Genomic DNA, 23,871 nt, shown 5'->3' with positions numbered 1-23,871 from the left:
TTCATGGACACTGTCAAATTCAGAACCCATTACCGGTATGGCTGATTTGCAGCAACAACAAAACGATTTGTACGGGTTATGTAAAAGGTTAAAGAGATTTGTAAAGCAAACGTTGACAAATGAAAAGGTTTTTAATGACTTTATCTGGCAAATTGATGCTGTGCAACATGCATCTTTCGAGTCTGAACAGAAACCGGAAACGCGGATGTATCAATTTGATTGTAATATATACGAAATGAATTCGGAATTACGATACGATATTTCTTTACAGGAAATATTTAAGTTTTTACTTTTAAACTTTTAAATTAATTCTAAATTATCGTTACAGCAGTACTCGAGTTATTTGCGATGAAATAATATTTACTGTTTTGCGTCTTATTTTGTACTTCTTAAAAAAATGGGGATGCTGATTGCGTAAGACAAAATAAAGCACGTGTTCGACTTGTTAAACTGTTTTCTTTGTAACTGGATTTTTAATTTATTTATTTAATCTAAATTATCATAATCATTTGCTGAAACTTAGTTGATAAATTCGACAAATGGATCGTCTATCCTCAGATAATTCTCCTGTCTGGTTTGTTGATCTACCTGTACAAGCTCAGGTACAAGTGATTAGCGATCTTAATCCAGATATCCCTCAGGCGTTAGAACTGTATTGGATTATAACATAAAAAGCCTAAGGGTTATGCAATTACATGCATTTGATTATAAGTGATAAAAAAATGGCGTCGGGCTAAAAAAAAAACGATGAAGTTTTGAACGATGGCGGAAGACAATTTAACGATGGGGCAAGACAATTTTATGATGGCGCGAGTCATTTGACGATGGCGCAAGACATTTGAACGATGGCGGGCCGCCATCGTAAAACAGGCCATGGAGATCCCTGTATTGTATGTCTTCAATCAATTCTTTCACCTTGTATTTTCCTTTTACCAAATTAATTTTCTTGTGGCAAGCTGTATAAATGTTCTTTTAACTTGTTTTACTGAAAGTTACATTGACAAAAAAACACTTACTCTTATAAGATCAACATCATCATATCTACAGAGGCCAAGGGTAGACCCCACAAACAGTAATCCTAAAATTAAAAATAATTATGAAAGTTCACATCCACATTAGTTATATTTATAGCAACATAATTTTGCAGTACATGTATATCAACAAGTGAATAAAATATGACAAAAATACCATTAGGTATAAAAAAAAATATATTCCCAAAAGTTGAAAAAATTCCTGATGAGATGACCATGATGACATTGTGACCTTGATCCTATTTACTGAAAGTTAAACAGACTCTGGAATGACATAATTGAATCTGATTGGCTAAGATAGATTAATGATAAAGGGATTATCCACTTTCTATTTTGAAAATGTCAACAATTGTCTGTTACTAATTCGTCTGGCATATTAGATCACAACATTTTGATAGTCCCAGGCGTTGGGCTGGTAGATTTTTTTTAACTCCTGTGTAAACAACATTTCTTATAACATTTTACTTACTTTGCAATCTGCTATCCATTTTGGACTCCACAGAGGCATACTGAGGATCTAATAGGTCATTTAGCTGGCTGTCAAATCTATATAAAAAAAAAAAAAAATATTATACTACATGTATTCCGTTATTATCATCAAATTCAATAATAAATTGGAATTTGTGTAAGTTTGTGTTAATATAAACATTCTTTACCTCAAAAGTATTCAAAAGGGAAAAAGCAAATGAGTCCTGTCAGAATTATAACCATACTTAACATAATAAGTCATTTTGGTCTTCAACAATCACGATACAATTTAGAATTAAAATTAGGAATTGTCTAAAAAACAACAACCCGACAAAAGAGCAGAACACAGCCCGGTGATAATAGACAAGTATCATTACAATACAAATCAGTGCTTGTAAGCACTCACTCTAGTTCAGGGTAACGATTGCTCAAATTTATTGGTGACATTCATTTATTATGGTTGATTCAACTACAATTATGGACAAAGGTAGATAACTCAAATTTTAAAGATTACTGACAATGACATTATTAATATTTTTAGACCAGAACTGTATTAGATTCCTGCACCTTGCACCTGTTATGTAATTTTCTTGTCTTGGCAATTATAACATCATTTAATAACTTGAATATCTGAGCATATATATATTTCATGGATAAATTTTTGGAAATATTCATGGGTAGGTTGTTTAGAATGTTATGATCAATGAATGCACTACTGGTATATTTCGTGTACAATGTATGAGTAAAGTGACAAACCTTTTAATATTTATTTATCAGGTCATTACTGTACGGTTTTGATTGCAATTTGTGCAATCTTTACCCAAAAACTCCAAACTGTCCTGTCTAGATAAGAAGGGCTATAACAAATCATCCATCAACAATATGACGAAATAAACCGCTAAAGTTACTGACTTGGGATAGGCATTTGAACAGGATAAACATACAGTGCACTGCTGAGTTATGTTTAACAAGCATATTTTTTTTCATCAATAGCCCTTTTTTAAATTTAATTAGTGGTTTGAAAAGGTCAATAAATACTAAACAAAACTCAAGTTAAGGTGGTACCTAACACTACAGGGAGATAACTCTGTAAAGTCAGCTAAACATTTTAATTACATGTACATTTTGTTGTAAAGGGAATATTTAAAAGCTTCTCAATGATCAAAATTGGTGTTTGTCAAACTACTTTATAACCAGTGTAATTTTTCTGACAAAACGGTTGGTTCAAAATTTTTGAAATTTTTATATTTTTGTTAAAGGGTCAAAGTAAATACATTCAAATGACATTGTCAAAATTTTATGAAAATTAAACGAGTCAAATTAATTTTAGTGAAAGTGTTGGGTACCACCTTAAATCCATATTGGTGTACAAAACTTTCATCATTTAATTTCTTAAGTTCCATGAAAACTATAAAAAAAAAAGTAAAAAAAAAAAAAAAAAATTCTACTGTAAAACTCCTACTTTGAAAATAACCATTGTAACAATCTAATCCGAGGTTCTCCTGGTTTGAAGATAAGCTCAGTTATCCATGAATCATCAACACCTTCTGTGTAAGGGCAGCCGATTTTCTGAAAGGAAGAAATATTAACAATTACAGATGTATCATGGACAAATAAGCAGACTTTTTCTTCATGATATTGTAGTAAAAGAGAGATTTGTAGGTTTCATGTTCGAGGTTTCTGTTTTATATTATTACCAGAGATATTTTTAAAGTATTAGTAAACTTTCATTTTATTATCATAAAAAAGAGAAGTCTGAAAATGCATAAAAAATGTATAATGTTGAATTAACATGATTAACTGATCTCATACATACATGTATGCATAGCATCATTTCATTACAAAAGTTTTTAAACATGTTAAAACAATAAAATTTTGATGCCATTTCCATGCTGTCATGGCTATATTTTAACATATGCATGGAAATTGAGTTACTGAACTGTAAAGCAGTAAAATTTCATTCCCCACTGTTCATGTTTTTGCACACATAATGGCCAAAAATGATGAGTCACTGAACATGCTGAATTGTCTAAAAAAAATCCTTTGATAGTGAGAACCCTGAGCATGGTAGGTATCTATCTACAAGGTTTGATGAATGTTAAAAAGAGAAGTCCTAGTTTACTCCCAGTGCTACAATGTTTTGTTATTATAATGATATATCTTGTCATGTGTATCTATTTTATCAATTTCTTTGTTATCTTGTACAAATAAAATTTTATTTCATGCTTGAGAATATAATATCAGTTGTTTCAATTCATTTCTAGGTCTTAAATGGTTATTTATAGTTACACTATTAACAGATTATATATTTTTTTCCATCTGTCAGGAATAACCTTTTTTCATATGTCAGGAAATAACAATTATATCTGGCACTGTACATGCTTTACATAAAATTGTGATTAAAAGATAAAAAAACAAGAATGTGTCCCCAGTACACGAATGCCCCACTCGCACTATCATTTTCTATGTTCAGTGGACCGTGAAAGTGGGATAAAAACTCTAATTTGGCATTAAAATTAGAAATATCATATCATAAGGAACATGTGTACTAAGTTTCAAGTTGATTGGACTTCAACTCATGCTCATTGTCAACTTCATCAAAAAGTACCTTGACCAAAAACTTTAACCTGAAGCGAGACAGACGGACAGACAAACGAACTAACAGACGGACGAATGAACAGACGCACATACCAGAAAATATAATGCCTCTCTACTATCGTAGGTGGGGCATAAAAAGGAAAAAAACAAGAGTTTCCTTAGAGCTTGAATCCCTCACAGGTATGTCAAAAATCTAAATTTTAGACAAAAAATATAATTTTAATAGGAAAATTAAAAGGGCAAAAACTTCAGTTAGCAACCTTACTTTTGGCATTTAGAACATTTTGTTTTCTTTATTGTAATTCTTGCTGGTATAAATGCTACATGCTTAGTGGAGATGCAGTAAATTAAAATTTCAAGTCACTGGTTTAACTCTGCAGGCAATTAAAAGATTATAAAACTGAAATTATAAGCCAAAAAAGTGGAGATTGAATTTGTTTAAAGTCCTAGCGCCTAAAACTGAAATAATAAGCCAAAAAAGTTGAGATTGAATTTGTTTAAAGTCCTAGCGCCTAAAACTGAAATAATAAGCCAAAAAAGTTGAGATTGAATTTGTTTAAAGTCCTAGCGCCTAAAACTGAAATAATAAGCCAAAAAAGTTGAGATTGAATTTGTTTAAAGCCCTAAAACTGAAATAATAAGCCAAAAAAGTTGAGATTGAATTTGTTTAAAGCCCTAAAACTGAAATAATAAGCCAAAAAAGTTGAGATTGAATTTGTTTAAAGTCCTGTATTAACATGATTAAGTCAAATCAGATTGTCAGTATGCCAGGAAGGACAAAACACTCAGTCACCTCCTTAAAAAGTGTGCTCACACATTTAAAGACAGTTTGTTTAAGTGCATTTTGTTGTGAACTGAATTGTCTTAGTTATAATAAAGACTATTGAGAGACAATTTATATACAGTCCTCAATGGTCTTTTTTGTCGTAGACACTGTCTTATTCAATTATTTATATCGTCGAAATGATAATAAAATCTCCCTTTATACTACATGAATATCTGAGTTGGCATTAGAGATGATGATGATCAGGTTGTCTGAGTTACTTAGATGATGTCTATAAGACTTAATTCTCTTCTTTATGTCTGAATATGTTGGGTTTTTTCGTCATAGACTAAGACACTCATTTAATCCTTTACAAAGTCAAAACTGCCTTTAATACTGTGTTTGAGGTGACATTGTGTGACTTTATAGACAGTCCAAATTTTTTCTTATTTGTAGATGAATCATGACTGGGGTTGTCTTGCACCCAACTTGTATACATGTATATATATATTTATTTAAGCATGATTGAAGATAGCTGCATAACCGTAACTCTTATGGTCCTTTTTATATTCTTTTTATTTTGCAGACCGTCCCGCAAATACTATAAAAATAACATAAGTTAATAAAATCATTAGGACTTAAGAGCTACGCCTACGGTTCCGCAGCTACATGTAACATGATGAGTATGTACATGTAGATTTGAAAACTGAGGTACCTTGCTGCTTAGAATTAGGTTTTATTTATTGCCAGTAAATATTAAGGTTGGTAAGATTAACGTTTTCTAAAAATGTGGGAATATTTTACTTAGAAACAAGTGATTGAAATGTTCACACAATTTCTAGCATAACAACAAGTTTGGACAAGTGAATAACTTTGTCTTTGACGAATATCATTACACAAAAATAACATATTAATTTCTGCTCTATCTTAACACAGAACAGTGTTATGCAAATGGAGGCTCTTATAATAAACTATAAACTTGTACATCTAGTCTGTCTTTAAAAGATTTTGAAAGTTTTTGGCTTTTTGTATTCCCTTTGAAAGATGCCGCCATTCTTTTCGGAACGCTTCGGGTGTTTACATTTTCTAGTTTTCATATCTTCTTTATGAAAGAGTTCTACATGTCAGCTGTCAGTCTATATTGAAATGAATGAAAATGAAACACGTTCAAAAGATGAGCTTAGTTTTAGAGAAAACATGCAAAGTATATTTATAATTTTGTTTAATTCAATGACACATACACAAATATATTTTGAAGTTTTCTATGTCTATCATACATGTCATATGACCAAAAAAAAAAAGTCTGTTTCCATTCTCTGACCTTTTTCTTTGCATTTGGATGTATAATTTGTAAACAAAGATTTGTATTGACTCACTAAAAAAAATATCATAAATCCTTGGTGTAAACAATGGTTTGATAGTCATATTTATGTGTCTTTGATATTCTTTTCAGATAAAAAAAAAATAAAATCGCTGGCTCAATTATACATGTTATATATGTTATACCTTTATCTTCGGGTTGTTACATAAGTCAAACCACTTCTACTAGACTGACCCCTCATCTTGGATTGTCGAAATATGATTTTTCATCTCATAATAATATATTTATATATATAGACTTATTAAAAAACTTATTTAGGTGTGCACAGCTGAACACTTAACACGAACATATGAATTTATACGGGTTCCAATTTTCACCATTTAATGCAGACTTAAAATTATTCTAGGTCTTTGCCGTCACAGTTAAATCTGACAGGTTATTCCACTGATCCACTACTCTAATTGAAAAAGTATTTAGTCTGAGTGTCGTCTTGCACTGTTTTTTAAAAAGTTTTATTGAGAGACCTATATAGTATTATTAGATGGGGCTAAAGTAAATAGGCTCATCCAGTTGATGTCATTTATACCATGCAAAGCCTTGTAGATTTGTATCATATCATTCCTATCCCTACGATATTCCAAGGTTGTCAAACCCAATGAACGTAGTCTATCTTCAAAATTAAGATGATACATTGTATATATTTTTTACAAGTTTCAGACGTGGCCCTTCTTTGTACAGATTTCAGTTTGCATATCTATGTCTTTTAAGGTACGGTGACCAGACACATGTCGCATATATTCTTACAACAGATGCACTATTGATTTATAAATAGTAAGAAACATATCTTGATCTATGTAATCAAAAGAATGATGAATAAGAGATAACCATGATAACACTCTCTGCGCTTTGTTACATGTATATATATCACATATATGTTTCTCAAATTTTAAAATTAGACTCGAAAGTTTCTCCCAGATCCTTTTCTTCATTCACTGTAGATAATATAGAATATTATCTTGGAAATGTTGTAGTGAGAATTTCTACTCAACATGCTCAAGTAATGATATTGAAGTAACACTTCTTTTTATAGGTATTTGCAGTGAACTTGAATTTATAATCTTATACAGGTTCCTGTTTTCATCATTTAAAGCTAACTTTATTACGGTATAAACAATAACAATCAAAACCAAGGAGTAAACAAAGACTCATAAAACCAAAAGACATTTACATCAACAGTTACAATTAATAAATAAGAAACAACACGAACTCCACTAAAAAAATTGGAGTGAAATCAGGTGCTCCGGAAGGGTAAGCATTTGCTGCACCCTATATGGCACCCATCATGTTATTTCTTTGTTCAGTTCGGTAATGATGGCAGGTTATTATGCCTGAGGAAGAATATCAGATATGATTTCTGACACACTTTTGACATAATGGTCAACCTGCTCATGATGGCAACCATTAAATTTCTTGAGTGATGACCTTAATTTGATAGATTCATAGCCCTGTCTTAGCAACTTTTGAGAAAGCAGTATTCCTCGTTCAACAAAATCAATGTACTTTGAGCTAGCTTTAGAGTAACGTTTCAATTGAGACACATATACTCCATTTGCTGGTGTTGCTGGGATATTGCTACACAGAAATGGAAAGTTAACTATAGGAAAATTAAAATCATCGCGTTTGTCATAAATTTTGGTATTTAACCTACCAACAGTAGTCATTTCGAGAAAAGAGGTCTAAATATGAAGCAGATTTATCTGTGTCTGTAGTATCTTTAATATCAAGTTCACTTGGATATATTAAATGTAAGTGATCACTGAATCTATTATTATTAAGAGAGAGTACATCATCAATATACCGAACTTTAGGTGAAATTAAAAGACTGGGCTAATTTCTTTTCTCCTTTCTGTACAAGCCCTTGGATAAATTCTGCTTCATAGGAATGCAAAAACAAATCTGCAAGTAGAGGAGCACAATTGGTACCCATTGGGATTCCAATAGTCTGTTGGAAGACCAAAACTCCAAATTCAACCAAATCATTCAAAGGCCTTTAAAAAAACCTGACAGGTCATTCCACTGATCTATCACTCTAAATAGACCTTGTCTCTATTTGTCTGGCATTGCTGAACATTATCAAGGTTCCTGTAAAATTTTGGCATTATAATACAAAATATCTGATGCCACAATGGAAAAGTGATTGTTGTATGCGTCAATAGTTCAAGCAGGGTAGATTTTCTGGTCAAGGGGAACAGATTACCGAATAGCAATAAGGTGTATTGAAAAGGATTTATTAATCTATGTCTCATCCTACAATTTTACAATGTTTCTTCAAAAGTTTTAAAGAGTGACCTCTAGTTTATTTGAATAAAATGGTGCTAAAGTATAAAGATACATTGTACATCCAGTTAAATTGTAATATCCTCAAAACCATACATGTAAAGCTCTTTAGTGTAGACCAACTGTGAATCATGTTCATGATGTTTTTTCCAACTTTGGTAATCACAATGAAAGTTATAAATCTTCATAACTTATTTTTTTTATATCTGAAACAAGTTTTGTGACCCTTCCTTGAACAGATATCAAATTACAAATATCTTTTAAAAGATCAAACACATGTAACACTATTTGTGGGTCTCATTGGGGTCTAAGCGTGACGCGGGATTGTCGATTTTTTGTAAGGGTGACACATGAAAGTAAAATTATTGTGCCGTGAAAACAGGAAATGAAGTTTAGCGGTACACAGGAAATTACAAAATACTGAGAATTGCTTACGTACATAGTGTAAGCGGGATACAGGAATCTGACAAAACAGTAAGCAGGATCAGAACCCCCCCCCCCCCAATGAGACCCCCTTTTTTAAACAGTTGACAAACAATTGACTTTTAAAAAGTAAGAAACATATCCTGATCCATCATGTCCATATAGCATGTACATTTGTACATGTATAGTCAAAAGAATGATGCATTGAGAAATTTCCTCTGTGTTTAATTAACAATACTACTTATAATTTTTTTTAATACTTCAATTTGACTCAAAAGTAACTCAAAGATCCTTTTCTTTATTCATTATTGATTAGGCATGAATTGCAATGTAGTTGTCTGAATCATTCAACATATTTTTTCCTTTCAAATAGTATTATTACTGATACAACAGTACAAGTATGATTGACAACTGTCTTAATCATGTTAATTTACAAATAACAATTTATGTGTGATTATTTATTGGAATACTTCCACTCTGATCATGCTGATGCCAATCTAATTTGACAATATGTTGTACCCGGTATTACATAATTGAATAGACACTTGACATGAATGTAGGACAGAAGCTCAAAGGACAAAAGTCACAGACAAAAAGTCACAAACAAAAAGTAACAATTCAGATTTGAGATTATTTTTCTTTGAACAAGAAAACACTTATTTTGAAAATATTTTTTTTGCATTTTTCTTGATATTTTTATATATAAAGCCCTTTGTTATTAAAATTTATTCAATAAATATCAATAATGATCAAATAATTGTTATGAAAACAAAATGTCAAAGTGGCTTGGTACTTAAATGGCTTTATTTTGCCAATAAATATATATTTTACATGATTAAAATTTAATACATTTTCATTTATCAAGGTTTATGAGCAATTTCCTTAACTTAAAAATGAATATGTAAAAAAAATATATATATATACATGTATATTAAAACAATTGTCACAAAATTATTTGTGACTTTTTGTCCTTTTTTGTCCTGTGACTTTTTGTCCTATCAAATTTGTGACTTTATGTCCGGTAACTTTTTGTCCTGTGACTTTTTGGTCCGAGACCACAATTATTTCGTAGTGCATTTCTTTTAGAACATAAATGAAAATTAAAAAAATCCCACCTGCACTTTCTCAAAGAAACTTTTACAGTGTGTTGTACTACTTTTGGGACAAAATTATATCAAAATTATAGAAAACTTCATCGGCTCTAACTCAAAATATGGACAATTTTATGTTTAGGGCGTCTTGAAATCTTTTGACAGCTTCCGAAGTGCTAATTTTCAACCTTTTTCATCTGGACCAAATCACTACTTTCCTTTAAAATTCTGGACCCAAATTTTTTTACAGTGTAATTTCAGTAACCCACTGTCAACACTAGGGACTATATTCGTCTTGTGGTCTCGGACCTTCTGTCTGTTTACCTTATTATACAGCTCATTACACAACTTAATATACAATTATTGATCTCAAGATTTCAAAAATTTTATTTAAAAATGTAGACGAAATTGCAAGCAGGGTCTATTTTCTTGTACAAATATCAGTGATTTGCATTGGATCCTGGCCATCCATTTCCTTCCAGTTAACTTAGTGAAGCAAATAATATCAGATGTCCAACATTTCATATTTTGAAATCTTTTTTTCACAGATGCCACAGGCAATGTATTGTCTTCATTTGATAAGAAAAGAAACTTGATTGGTTTCTGGTAAGTATACACATAAAATATTACATTGTAATTTATATGTATATTTTTATGATAGAAATTATTATAGAATTATTTATAAATTAAGGAATTTATCTCCCTCATGCAAAGCTCTAATTCCTTTCACAGATTTGGCTATACTTTTTTGACCTTTTGGATTATAGCTCTTCATCTTTTATATAAGCTTTGGATTTCAAATATTTTGGCCACGAGCATCACTGAAGAGACATGTATTGTCGAAATGCGCATCTGGTGCAAGAAAATTGGTACCGTTAATTTTATTTATATAATTGTATGTTTTATACAAAAGTATTCAGAATATATATATTGTATTATACCAAGACACACATGTATTTTTTTATGAATTGATCAATATTCTTATACTGATGACTAGGTAAATGAATATATACTGTAAATTCAAAAATTATTGCGATGTTTTTATGAATGGGACATGACCATATCAGGTTGGCAATTAATAAAAAGTCTCATTTATAATTTAAGTAGTTATTTTCCTTCATAAAAATTCTTGTAATCAGAGTCTTAGTTAGAAAAGTCGAACCTAGTCCATTTGAAAATAGAGCTCCACATACATGTATTCTCAAGTCCCATGACATGTATTAATAAACAAAACAATTAGGCCTTGATTTACATGTAACTTTATCAATGTAAACATTCTTCTAACAAATGACTGATTTTGCTCCACATTTTTGATAGGATACTTGGATTATGTAATAATTTTGCCTATGTGATAATGTTGAGTGCAGCTCATGATATACTGAAAGAACAAGAAAAAGGTGCTGAAGTTCATCATAATGTAAGTAGATGTATATCATTTAAGAAACTGTCTAGGATGAGGTATATTCAAATCTAAAATTTATGCCAGAAAATGTTTAAACATAGATATTTTAATAGGTTGTAATTTAAGTGTTGGGAAGTTAAAATTACCTTCCAATAATTAAGAAAAATCCAATTTTACAGTTTAAAGGGGCACTAGTTGTCAAATTAATGTTCACCAATCTGACTCAAGTTCTCTTATTTGACAAAATGTTTGGTTTATAACAATGTAAAACATTTATTAAATTTATACAAAGTCTAAAATAAACAATATACTGTACATGGGCACAAAAATATGTAGCTTCATTCCTTGTACTGTATTTTAGTCTAGACACAATCTAATAATCCATTTGCCAATTACCAATTTGATTCTGTTATTACACACTTTTTAAACAAATTAATTCCCTTTGTCAATCATGGACTGGTTCCATACCGGACAAAATTGGCTTTTGGCAATGCAAAGCATGATGAATTCAAAGTGATGTATCGGCGGTTTAACTAATGTTTCAGGAAAAATAATTTCGGATGTCAAAAGTATTTAGCTTACAGTGGCGGATCCAGAACGTTTCGTAATTGATTGCCATTTAAGGGATATAAACATAAATATAGTATAGATATAGATAGATTTAAGACTGTGCATTTGGATTTTTCTAGGTCTGATTAATTTTATATGACAGATTAAAAATATATGTTAATCATCCTTTTACGTGTATAAGAATGCTTTTTTTGGATCGAATTAGTCAATTAAATGATTAAAACCTTTGTTTCACTTTCAATGCTGACATTCTTTTCTTTTAAACCACTGAACACTCACAATGCATGCGGTATCCATATCTTGCTAAGGGCTTAATTGAAGTTCACATGAATACAGATTCAATTAGGTTGAACTATTCACTTGCAAATGAATTATTCATCATAAATGTTTCTTTTTTAATTTTTTTTGTGAAATTAAGGGTAGGGATTGAGCAGATATGGGAGTCTCAGATAAAAACAGGACTAAAAAGTGCATCAATCTATCTTTATCATTACAACTGTTGTTGAATAATCAAATAATTTTTAATATTTTAGGAGACAACTACAACTGAACCAGTCGATGAGCATTACATGCAGTGCAATGAAATATCCACAGGAGTAAGTAGATGAATTCAAAGTTACAAACCTATACTTATTGATGAGTAGAGGACCAATTCATATGTTAAATTAGTTATAAGAAAGTGATGTATTTAAACCCTCTTAATAAGGGTCTGGATGGGACTAAGAGAAAGGAGAAAAATAGACCGATACTAAAGAAAAACGGGCCAAAATATAATTAAGAAAAAGTTATCCAAAAAATAAAGAATAATGGAGTGTTAAAATATAACGAACAGAGAATAATGGACAGAAATCTAAAGAATATTATCTTTTCTGTTTAAGGCAATATGATACTCAATATTGATTATTAATAAAGTATTATATTTGATTCATTTCATTGTATCAGTCTAGATATAAATTCATCTGTCCATTTACTTATGATTTTACATCCTTTTAACAGGCTATTCTGCTGGCAGATATATTACCTACGCTGATCATCAAACTGACAGCACCATTCTACATCCATCATATTAGTTACAGGTATGTAATTCAAGAAAGCTAAAAAATTTGATATTTTTACTGACGACATTTTTAATACATTCTAATTTGCTCCTTTTATTAGCTAAACTAGCCCAAAGGGCTAAGTGAGCTTTACTCATCACTTGGCGTCCTTCGTCATCATATATATATGCATTTAACTTTATAAAAAATCTTCTCCTCTGAAACTACTGGACCAAATTCAACCACCCTTGGCCACAATCATCATTAGTGTATCTTGTTTAAAAAATGTGTTGATGACCCGTCCTGCCTACCAAGATGTTCGCCATGGCTAAAAATAGAACATAGGGGTAAAATGTAGATTTTTGCTTATTTCTCAGAAACCATCTTCAATATTATTATAGACAGAGATAATCTGTAAACAGAAATAATGTTCAGCAAAGTAATATCTACAAATAAGTCAATATTACCTAATGGTCAATTGACCCCTAAAGGAGTTACTGCCCTTTATGGTCAAATTTGAAGATTTTTGTGTAAAGTTTTGTAATCTTTACAAAAAGTTTCTCCTCTGAGACTAATGAGACAAAGTAAACCAAACTTGGCCATAACCTATTAAAAAATGTGTCTAATGACCCTGCTTGCCAACCAAAATGACTGACATGGCTAAAAATAGGACATAAGGGTAAAATTCAGGTTTGGCTTATATCTCTAAAACATAAGCAAAAGTATAATGGTTGCATTAATCATTCAACAAAAATATGAGGTGAGCGACAAAGGCTCTTTGAAGCCACTAGTTCATACAAATTGTAAATTTTTGTTCAAGATTTATCTTCAAAATAATTTGTGAGTAGGAGATGATCTTTATGTAATACCTTTCTTGTAAAGACATCTTTAAAATCTAGTCAAGTATCAATGTCTATAGACTGGTACCTGTCAGTTATTTAAGAGGTTTGACATTTGTATATTCTGAGGGCATTTTGAATATTTTACAGAGGAAACCAACCTAGACTATCTAGAAAATAGTTCAGAGTCTAAAACTTTTGATGATTAAATCACTGTTTATATTTATATGTTGAAAATAGATATTGATTAAATACAGCATCAAATACAGTTTTGTGAGTTGATACATGTATTTTCATCTACTTTTAGAAGATAATGTTTTTCTTCCAAGTAAACTAATCAATGAGTGAGTGATTTCTCTTAGAAGAAATTCAAAGGTCTCAGGGAATAAACTACACAAAGAACAATAGCTATTGTTTTTAATCAATTGGCCAAAAGAATTGATAAAACTTTTACCGATGATACCTTGACAAAGAGAAAGTGATTCTGAGGAAAAGCTTCATTTCTATTTGCAATAATGAATTCAGGTTCTAAAAAATGTAAGACAATCAAAATATACTTATGGAGCAAATTCCCTTTCATTACAGAGTTAGAGTTGCTATAGTTGTGTTGTTTAACCTGTCCAGTTTTCTATTGGTTGGATTTTCTGTTGGTATATGGATGAGTATATTAGGTAAGTTTAATACTTTCTATGGCAACATTCTTTTTCAACATACTCTTTCATCATTTTTAAAATTGCGATATTAGAGAGAAAAACACAACATAGTTATTAAAATTATACTTTAAAAGCAAACTTGGCTACAACTTTTGCCTTAGGAAATGAATGTTGTGTTGGTTGAACTTGATTCACACCAGAAAATTGATTGATCAGTCTTGAATCACACTTTTTATGTTTTAAATAAGATTTTAAACGTTGCGTTTGTGAATTTCGAACTATCGAGAATTCTCTATAAAAACTACCGGTAAATGTTTTGTTACATTGAAATGTCTTGATTTAGTTTCTGTTTTTGAAGTAAGTAAGTTTTTTATTCATTTGCTATCTTTTGCTTCAGATATCTGATAAAGATTTAGTTATGTGTTTGAACAACCAAAATGCTTGTCAATCTGATATGCAATGTATCAGTATATCAAAACATTAGTAAGATACATTTCAGAGGAATAGTTTGGAAAGATTTGCTTGATTGACTCATTGAGAGCTGATTTCCATTGGGAAAACTATCAGAGACCAAATGATGTGAATCTAAGCAATTGAAGGTCACCATACAGCCTTTAACAAAGAGCAAAATCAATACATAATGACCATTTACATTTGTTTTTCAGGAGTTGTTTGTGCCAGTATATGTGGTGGTTTAGGAGAAGTAACTTATATGAGTCTTTCAGCTTTTTTTGATAGGTATGTTTTGTGTTTAACTACTATTTCCTTGCAAGAGTGTTAATTTATTTATTATCTATGTGACATTGAATATCAAGATATCTAAGAGGGGTTGTATTTCTTGTTTCTATGGCAGTGGCGTTGATAGATGTTGTCTGTATTAACATTCTTAATTTTTGAATGGTACAAACATGCTTGATTTGCAATATCAATGAATGCTGTGGAAGGTAACATTTTTTTTTAAACTTCTATTTATCATACCAAAATGGAATAAAACTAATAAATGCATTGAAATAAGAATTATCATGATTTTTTTCAAGCATTTTTCTACTCTTAACTTTCATTAGGAGCACTTATTATATAAGCAGCTAACACTAAGGAGCAAAACTATTGGAAATCAAAGACTCATCAATACATCAGGAGCTTAAAGACCAACAGATGTACAAATAAAATGATAAAATTTTTAAAGTCAGATTTACCATTGGGATTTCATGCCTTAAGTTTTGTAGATATTGCATAATTTATGGAACAGATTGCTCTTCTGATACTGACCACAACTCTTTTTTTTTTTTTTTTTTACAGAAATGTTATATCAACATATTCCTCAGGAACAGGGGGAGCTGGTGTATTTGGTGCCTTATCTTACGCGGGTTTGACATCAGCAGGTCTTTCTCCTCGTAACACATTGTTTGTCATGACCATCATTCCTGTAACCATGGCAATAAGGTAAATGTTTCTGAATCTTTTTGTTTTCATATAACTGAAAGTGAAAACTAACCTGCAACTTTTGATGCAGAAAGCTTGACATAGGGATAGTGATATGGCGGCGGCTATGGCGGCGGCTATGGCGGCGGTGGCTACGGCGGCGGCAGCGGCGGTGTTAGCTAACTTCTTAAAAGCTTTATATTTTAGAAGGTGGAAGACCTTGATGCTTCATACTTTGTATATAGATGCCTCATGTTACGAAGTTTCCGTCAGTCACATGTCCAATGTCCTTGACCTCATTTTCATGGTTCAGTGACCACTTGAAAAAAAAGTTCAGATTTTTTGTAATGTTGAATTCTCTCATATTATAAGTAATAGGATAACTATATTTGATATGTGCGTACATTGAAAGGTCCTCATGTCTGTCAGACAGTTTTCACTTGACCTCGACCTCATTTCATGGATCAGTGAACAAGGTTAAGTTTTGGTGGTCAAGTCCATATCTCAGATACTACAAGCAATAGGGCTAGTATATTCGGTGTATGGAAGGACTGTAAGGTGTACATGTCCAACTGGCAGGTGTCATCTGACCTTGACCTCATTTTCATGGTTCAGTGGTTATAGTTAAATTTTTGTGTTTTGGTCTGTTTTTCTCATACTATATGCAATAGGTCTACTATATTTGTTGTATGGTATGATTGTAAGGTGTACCTATCTAGCGGGCAGATGTCATGTGACCTTGACCTCATTTTCATGGTTCAGTGGTCGAAGTTAAGTTTTTGAGTTTTGGCCTTTTTATCTAATACTATATGCCATAGGTCATCTATATTTGGTGTATGGAAATATTTTAGAATCATTATGTCAGTCGCGCAGGTTTTATTTGACCATGACCTCATTTTCACGGTTCATTGCACAGTGTTAAGTTTTTGTGTTTTGGTCTATTTTTCTTAAACTATAAGTAATAGGTCAACTATATATATTGTATAGAAGCATTGTTAGCTGTACATGTCTGCCTGGCATGGTTCATCTGACCTTGACCTCATTTTCAAGGTTCATTGGTCTTTGTTTAGTTATCTTGGACTTGGTTAATGTTAAGTTTATGTGACTGTTGTATTAAAGCTTAGCTTTATACTTAGGACTATCAACATAATATCAATGATTAGTATAGAAGGCGAGACATTTCAGCGTGTGCACTCTTTTTTTTTTTTGTATTTATAAAAAGGATAAATCCAAGTTATAAACTGGAAAGGAAGCTTTGAAAATATAGGATACTCATGATTGTCTTCAATTTCAATAATGATGATTTATTTACCAGTATTTTCAAATAAACATAATCATAAAATTTCAAAGAATTATTGAGACCTGCATTTAGAAATTAAGCCAAGCCTTCAGAACGAAGTATATTGATGTTTGTGAAATGATATGTGTGTGATATTTCATACACATTTAAATATAAATTAAATTTTCAAATATTTTTAACTTGTTTTATTGATCAACTTTTTGTTTAAAAATGCTTTCACCCTGTACTTTATATAAATAAAAATACTAAACACTATTATGCAGAAGTGAGGCTTCAGACTTATTTTGACACTTATTTGTGTGTACTTTTTAGTTATTTTGGAATTTTAAAAAAGCCTGATAACATGTACACAAAAACAGTAACAGATGAGACAACAGATGATACAACAGCTTTGTTAGATGATAGCAAAGAAGGTAAGTATCTCTCCCTCTGGTACCTCAGTTTTTGTATATTCAGAAGTTGTTGTAATGTTTTTATTATTGCAAAAATATGCCAGGGTTATATATAATCACAATAATTTAAACTCGTATTTTACATTTTTTATGTGAATAAAACAGGCAACATATAGCAATAAATAAAATTGTATTTTAGTCCAAAATGACAAAATAGCAATAAAAAATACACGCAATAAGACAATTAGTGTGAGAGAGATACAATAATTTGCCCTTAATGATAGTAATAACCATTTAAAGTAAATTAGTTAGGAATTGTATCTAAAATTATTTATTTTCCTTTTCTTATCTTGCCTTGGGGAAAATGAAATGCTGATCTTAATAAAGGAACCTTGTGTACTTTGTTGTTCTTCATTTATCAGAGGCGGATTTAGGGGGGGGGGGCCAAGGAGCCTGAGCCCCCCTTTTTAGGAAAAAATTTGGTTGCTTATATAGGGAATCACTGAAGCATGACTGGAACGGACCCCTTCTTAGCCAGTCAGTGGGCCCCTACTTATGAAAATTTCTGGATCCACCACTGTTTATTGGTTGTTAAACACAAATACTATTAATTAAATTATTGTTATCGATAAAGTCCCTGCATTTAAATCACACTTAGTAGCTATATAGTGTAAGCCAAATTTAGATATAAAGGTTAACCGAAACATATTATTGATATCTTCATCCTTTTTAATTTGTATACTTAATATAACATAATAATAGCTGTATAAAAAAAATTTAAATTTTTATTACAGTCTCTACAAAAATAGATTTATCATTAAAAGACAGATTCAGACTTTTACGTGTAAGTATGAATGGATTGACAAACACTGAGTGAAAGAATTTATACAAACAATACCATGCAGATATAGAGCTGTTACATATGAACCAAATAATATGCAATCATCATTATTTATTTATGTACATGATATTTCGATTTAGTCCTATTAGGGAAAGACAGTACCATGTATTTTCCTTTGAACACCAGTAAACACAGATCTTGTTTTTGTCATAGTATTTAAATCATAACTGCCTACTAAGCATTGTTCTCATCTTCTCATTTCTATGTGATATGGTTGGGTAGATGAAGTAGTTTAAAGTAAGTGATTCAGCAATTAAGATTTAAGAGTTATGAACAGGGAATAAATGTCATTGGAATCAGAATAGGGGGTGCAAAGGGGGGAGGATAATCTTTAGAACTGACCCATTTATATTTCCTGTTTGATATGAGTCATTTATTTTATAAGTTGTATGTTTATATTTTCAGCCATTATTAAAGTATATGATTCCACTAATACTGGTATATTTTGCTGAATATTTTATAAATCAGGGATTGGTAAGTTGATAACTTAATGATTATATTTAAATTTTTACACACATTTTTTGTTTTTCATAAATAAATTTAAAATGGAAACAGGTTATGTGTCAAAGAGGCAACAACCTGGCCAAAGAGCAAAACACAGCCAAAGGCCACCAATGGCTCTTCAACACAGTGAGAAATTACATGAATTCACAATCATTAACCATTTCTAGAAAGAAAGGATACTTGACATCATTAATTAATTGCAACACACCCATACTTAATCCTTAATTACCCCTCTTGATTACCTATGCAGGATGTCACACCTTTACTTTGAATAATCAATTTTGAAGAGAAAAGTTAAAAAAGAATCAAATAATAAGAATCAAATGAAATAAATATAATAAACGTCTCCATATACATTATTAATGCAGAAATAAACTTTTTTTTTTTTTTATAAATTTCAAAAACCGTCTATAGTTGTGTATAGTCTGCACCCCATGTACAAACTACATATTTAAGGAAAAAAGTGCGGACTATACATGCCCAAATACGGTACTCTCTTATCATAGAGGGAAAGGTTAAACAGCTATATAATGAAATATTATTATTATATAAGACAACACCAATGGTTGCAAGTATAAAACTACATATAGGGTGAACAATACAGGACACAATTGAGCTTTTAATATATCTGACTAACATTCTTCGTACTACATGTATATACATTGTATTTTTGTTGCTTGTTCTTTTCAGATGGAAATATTGTATTTTAACAATGTATCATGGTCTATCTCAGAACAATATAGATGGTAAGTAAAATGAACAATATAAAAATAAGGAGAAGTGGTATGATTGCCAATGAGATAACTATCTACCAGAGTCCAAATAATGTGGATGTAGGATGACCAATAGTCATTGTATGAGCTTCAGCAATTAAGGAAAACAAATAAGACTAACAGCAAGATGATTTAATGCAATTGTTCATAAAATATTTGCTATTTGTAAAAGCAAATCATAAATCTTTGAATTTATTTCAAACTTTGGTTACTCTGAATTGTTGGAAGTCTATTTACTTTTTTTTTAAACCTTTTTGTCTTAAATTTGCATGTAATATTTTCTTCTGGAATATTACAAAGATGTTTTTAGTCAAATCACACTGCTGAAGTTGTGCATTTTGATTCAGGTCACATTACCATAAATTTACATAGTTCCACCATTTGAGCATATTTTTTTCATAGCTAAGAATTTAAGAAAAAAGAGCTCTTCCAATTCAAATATGTGTATCTGGATGTGTTGCCTGGTTTTATTACTTATATGGCCATGGTTGCTGTCTTGTTGATGTCTACACAACATTTCCTTTTATTTGTAACAAGTATTGAACTTTGTTCAAGAAAATTTATTAACACATTTGCAGTTTATTATCTTTCTGGTTTAGGTATCAAGTAGACTACCAGCTGGGAGTTTTTATATCCAGGTCTTCTGTCAATTTTTTTGAAGTGAAAAGATTGTGGGTGCTTCCTATTATTCAGGTAAGTTATCAGCAAAATACCAATACTACATTCCAACAGTACCTAAAAAAGTCTGATTGTGCCATGAAAATCAGTAAATGTAATCACAGTCTACTTCACCATTGGAGATGCCTTCATATCCCTAATATGGTTCAAACATTTCCAGAGGATATTTTATCACAAATAATTATCTTTCTGGAATATATCAGGTCCGTTCTAGATTCTGAAATAGTAAAATTATAGTGGAAAATAAAATTTGAGACTTTTAAGCACTGGATCTGGATGTTTGTTGTAAAATCAAAATTACAATATGCAGAAAATTAATTCATACACTATATAAAATTGAGAACGGAAATGGGGAATGTGTCAAAGAGACAACAACCCGACCAAATAAAAAACAACAGCAGAGGGTCACCAACAGGTCTTCGATGTAGCGAGAAATTCCCGAACCCGGAGGCGTCCTTCAGCTGGCCCCTTAACAAATATATACTAGTCCAGTGATAATGAACGCCATACTAATTTTCAAATTGTACACAAGAAACTAAAATTAAAATAATACAAGACTAACAAAGGCCAGAGGCTCCTGACTTGGGACAGGCGCAAAAATGCGGCGGGGTTAAACATGTTTGTGAGATCTCAACCCTCCCCCTATACCTCTAACCAATGTAGAAAAGTAAATGCATAACAATACGCACATTAAAATTCAGTTCAAGAGAAGTCAGAGTCTGATGTGCACATTTCAAAAATATATTTCATGTTAGTGGTGCTGAAAGCCTTATGTATAAAATCCAAAAGCATGATGTAAAGGAGCAATAAATCCTACATACATATTAAAATAGATGCTGAAATTAGATAAGTAGATATAAGAAAATATGGTGTGAGTACCAATGAGACAACTCTCCTTCAAAGAAACAATTTGTAAAAGGTAAACCATTATAGTTCAAAGTATGGCCTTCAACATAGAGCCTTGGCTCACACTGAACTGCAAGCTATAATAGGCCACAAAAAAGACTAGCGTTAAACCAGCAACTAGGAAAAAAACAATGGTCCAATCTATATAAATATGAGAAACACTTATGAACCACATCAACAAACGACAAGGAATGCTTATGTTTCATGATCATAACCTTAGTTTTTATACAATTTTTTTATGATTATCTATTTATTTTTTTTTCTCATAAAAATAAGTTACTTTGAAATATTTTCTGGAATTTGGATGTTAAAGTTGTTATCATAAAAAAGAAGAAATCTTGAAGCAAACTATTTTGAACTTAGTACTAAACCTGTTCTGACAGTATCTTCAAACGAAAAAGGTGATGTTGACATGCTTTCTCATTTGTTAACAGTTTCAAGACATATTTATCTAAAACTATTACACAAAGGGTTTCAATGTTTGACTGCAAAATTACAAGACAATGATAAAATAATAATGTGTATATATGTGTAATTAATACATTTTCTTCTTTTTCAGTTTATCAATCTAGGAATACTGTTAACACAAGTATTCTACAGATATATACCTAGTATAGCCATAATATTTGTGATCATATTCTTTGAAGGATTGTTAGGAGGGGCAGCTTTTGTCAACACATTTTATCAAATTTCAAAAGAGGTAGGTAGTATTTCTAAATGTTGTATATAATGTGATCCTTTTTTCCTGTGGAGCAAGGAAAAATTGTATTTTTATGGATTTGATTTTACCAATTCTGCATACCTGCCTTTAGGAAATTTGTTGTTCATCGTTTCTTTTGTTTTGGATCACCTATATCCATGAAATTCACAAGCATTGAATTTAAAGACATGTTTACACTATCTTACATGAAGTTCACCACTACCCCTAGTGTCACCTTATGCATTTTTCAATGTTGTTGAAAGATATAATAGTTTTGAATGTAGATTTATGTATAAGTATTTTATATAGAGTAGAAATAAGATTTGGTATGATTGCTAATAACTCTCCACCTGAGACCAACTGACATATAGTAGCTGACAACTATAATATTAATACTTTTTGACGGTCACCTATATTTGATTAAGTTTGCTGATAAGGCTTAAACACATGTACTTTTATCTTTACAGATTAGAGCAGAATATAGAGAATACAGTTTAGGAGCAGCAACCATTGCAGATTCCTTTGGTATATCTGTAGCAGGAGCAGTGTCAATACCTTCACATAATCATATTTGTTCTTTACATTTAAAAGTTATGTAACATTATAGATAACTGTGATACTTTTATGAGATTATTGTATTAAGGTTGTTATAATTTATATATATATACATATATATGTCTCAACTGTATGGTTGTTATAATTTATATATAATTATATATATGTCTCAATTTATTTATTTTTATTTGTATTCTGGCCTGATTTGCTTTCAACCGCTTAAGTTAAGAAATCCAATCGTAGTACTTATTCATCGTAGGACACATAGAAACAGCCATTCATTCAATAAATCTTAACTTCAGTAGTTTTATGCTTATCAGCTTTGTTTCTTTATTATGGTGTGTGCATTGTACTTGTTTGATTTATATGATAGAACCTCCAAAAACTATTTAATGAACAAATACCGTCTGAGAAATTTGCTAAACCAATTTAATGAACCAGTCGTTCTTACAATATGATGAAATGTTAGAAAATGAATAACAGATCAAAATCTTGTAAATATTATAAAAAAAGAGTCATCACAGAAATCTGGTAACCAAGCAGGAATTTAAATTAATTAACTCTTAGCTATTGGAATCTTGTGTTAGAATATCCATTTCATTGATTGATTGGCTATATCTCAATGGCCTACTTTTATTAGTGGATGAAGCTTGAGTACCTGTAGAGAACCACCACTTCAACAGGAATTATGTAACAAAACAAGTCAACTGAATATTATATTAATAAAGGGGAGATAACTTTACTTCATCATCATTAACAAACAGGAAAACAAGTAAGACTAGAGCCATGAGTGTGGTCCGACTCACAACCTTAGCTTTTACAAGCAAGGGATAAATGTAGATGAACTACTAATACCCCTTGGTTACTGAGGCCCAAATACTCATTTTACACACCTATTATATAACATAATCAGTTCTTTAATATTCCGATGTAAAAAAAATTCATGTACTGGTATAATTTTTTAAAGATTAAGTTTTTGGTTCAATTTTTTTTTCATTTTCAAACAACAGTGCTGGAATTATGTATGTACCGGTATTGATAAACAAAATGTGAATGACTGTTATTGAATATACATTAAGAAGTAATTATACAAAAGTTCTGTGCAATTACAAATGTATGTCTTTCAAATGCATATAAATGCAGGTTATTCTATAAAATACATAACCTTTATTAAAAATGTAACATTTTAAATAAAATCTACTTCTAT

General features: G+C 30.9%; 2 protein-coding genes across 3 annotated transcripts in view; one reads left to right on the top strand and one right to left on the bottom strand.

Moving 5' to 3' along the window:
- Window positions 1–5,949, bottom strand: part of LOC139514460 (HAUS augmin-like complex subunit 7) — a 17,262-nt gene extending 11,313 nt beyond the window's left edge. Inside the window, exons 1-4 of the mRNA XM_071303760.1 lie at window positions 5,846–5,949; window positions 2,962–3,068; window positions 1,501–1,577; window positions 1,017–1,078 (exon numbers count right to left, since the gene is read on the bottom strand). Of these exons, the coding sequence (XP_071159861.1) occupies window positions 1,017–1,078; window positions 1,501–1,577; window positions 2,962–3,068; window positions 5,846–5,914 (315 nt within the window). The 5' untranslated portion in view covers window positions 5,915–5,949. The remainder of the gene's footprint in view (window positions 1–1,016; window positions 1,079–1,500; window positions 1,578–2,961; window positions 3,069–5,845) is intronic.
- LOC139514453 (battenin-like) lies at window positions 5,932–23,871 on the top strand. Of its 2 annotated transcripts, XR_011662620.1 has the most exons (16): window positions 5,932–6,064; window positions 10,581–10,638; window positions 11,350–11,449; window positions 12,538–12,600; window positions 13,001–13,080; window positions 14,466–14,551; window positions 15,199–15,271; window positions 15,833–15,976; window positions 17,568–17,668; window positions 18,442–18,491; window positions 18,954–19,022; window positions 19,743–19,798; window positions 20,425–20,518; window positions 21,969–22,109; window positions 22,577–23,366; window positions 23,429–23,871. XR_011662620.1 is itself a non-coding variant. In XM_071303740.1 (15 exons), exons 1-15 carry the CDS (start codon window positions 6,007–6,009, stop codon window positions 22,706–22,708), a joined length of 1,305 nt encoding a protein of 434 aa, XP_071159841.1. In that variant the 5' UTR covers window positions 5,932–6,006; the 3' UTR covers window positions 22,709–23,871. The 2 variants fall into 2 exon arrangements, 1 of the variants encoding a protein (XP_071159841.1); XM_071303740.1 differs by having other exon boundaries at window positions 22,577–23,871.

The sequence above is a fragment of the Mytilus edulis genome, chromosome 1, assembly GCF_963676685.1.
Source record: "Mytilus edulis chromosome 1, xbMytEdul2.2, whole genome shotgun sequence".
Lineage (NCBI taxonomy): Eukaryota > Metazoa > Mollusca > Bivalvia > Mytilida > Mytilidae > Mytilus > Mytilus edulis.
The sequence above is the reverse complement of the archived record's forward strand: the minus strand, read 5'-3'. Positions and strand labels throughout refer to the sequence as shown.

Bases quoted from the DNA above. Each gene is read 5' to 3' on its own strand.
- LOC139514453 (XM_071303740.1), top strand. From the start codon at position 6,007: ATGAATGAAAATGAAACACGTTCAAAAGATGAGCTTAGTTTTAGAGAA. The intron at 12,601-13,000 runs GTAAGTAGATGA...TCCTTTTAACAG, and splicing joins GCAATGAAATATCCACAGGA to GCTATTCTGCTGGCAGATAT. The intron at 22,110-22,576 runs GTAGGTAGTATT...TTATCTTTACAG, and splicing joins TTTATCAAATTTCAAAAGAG to ATTAGAGCAGAATATAGAGA.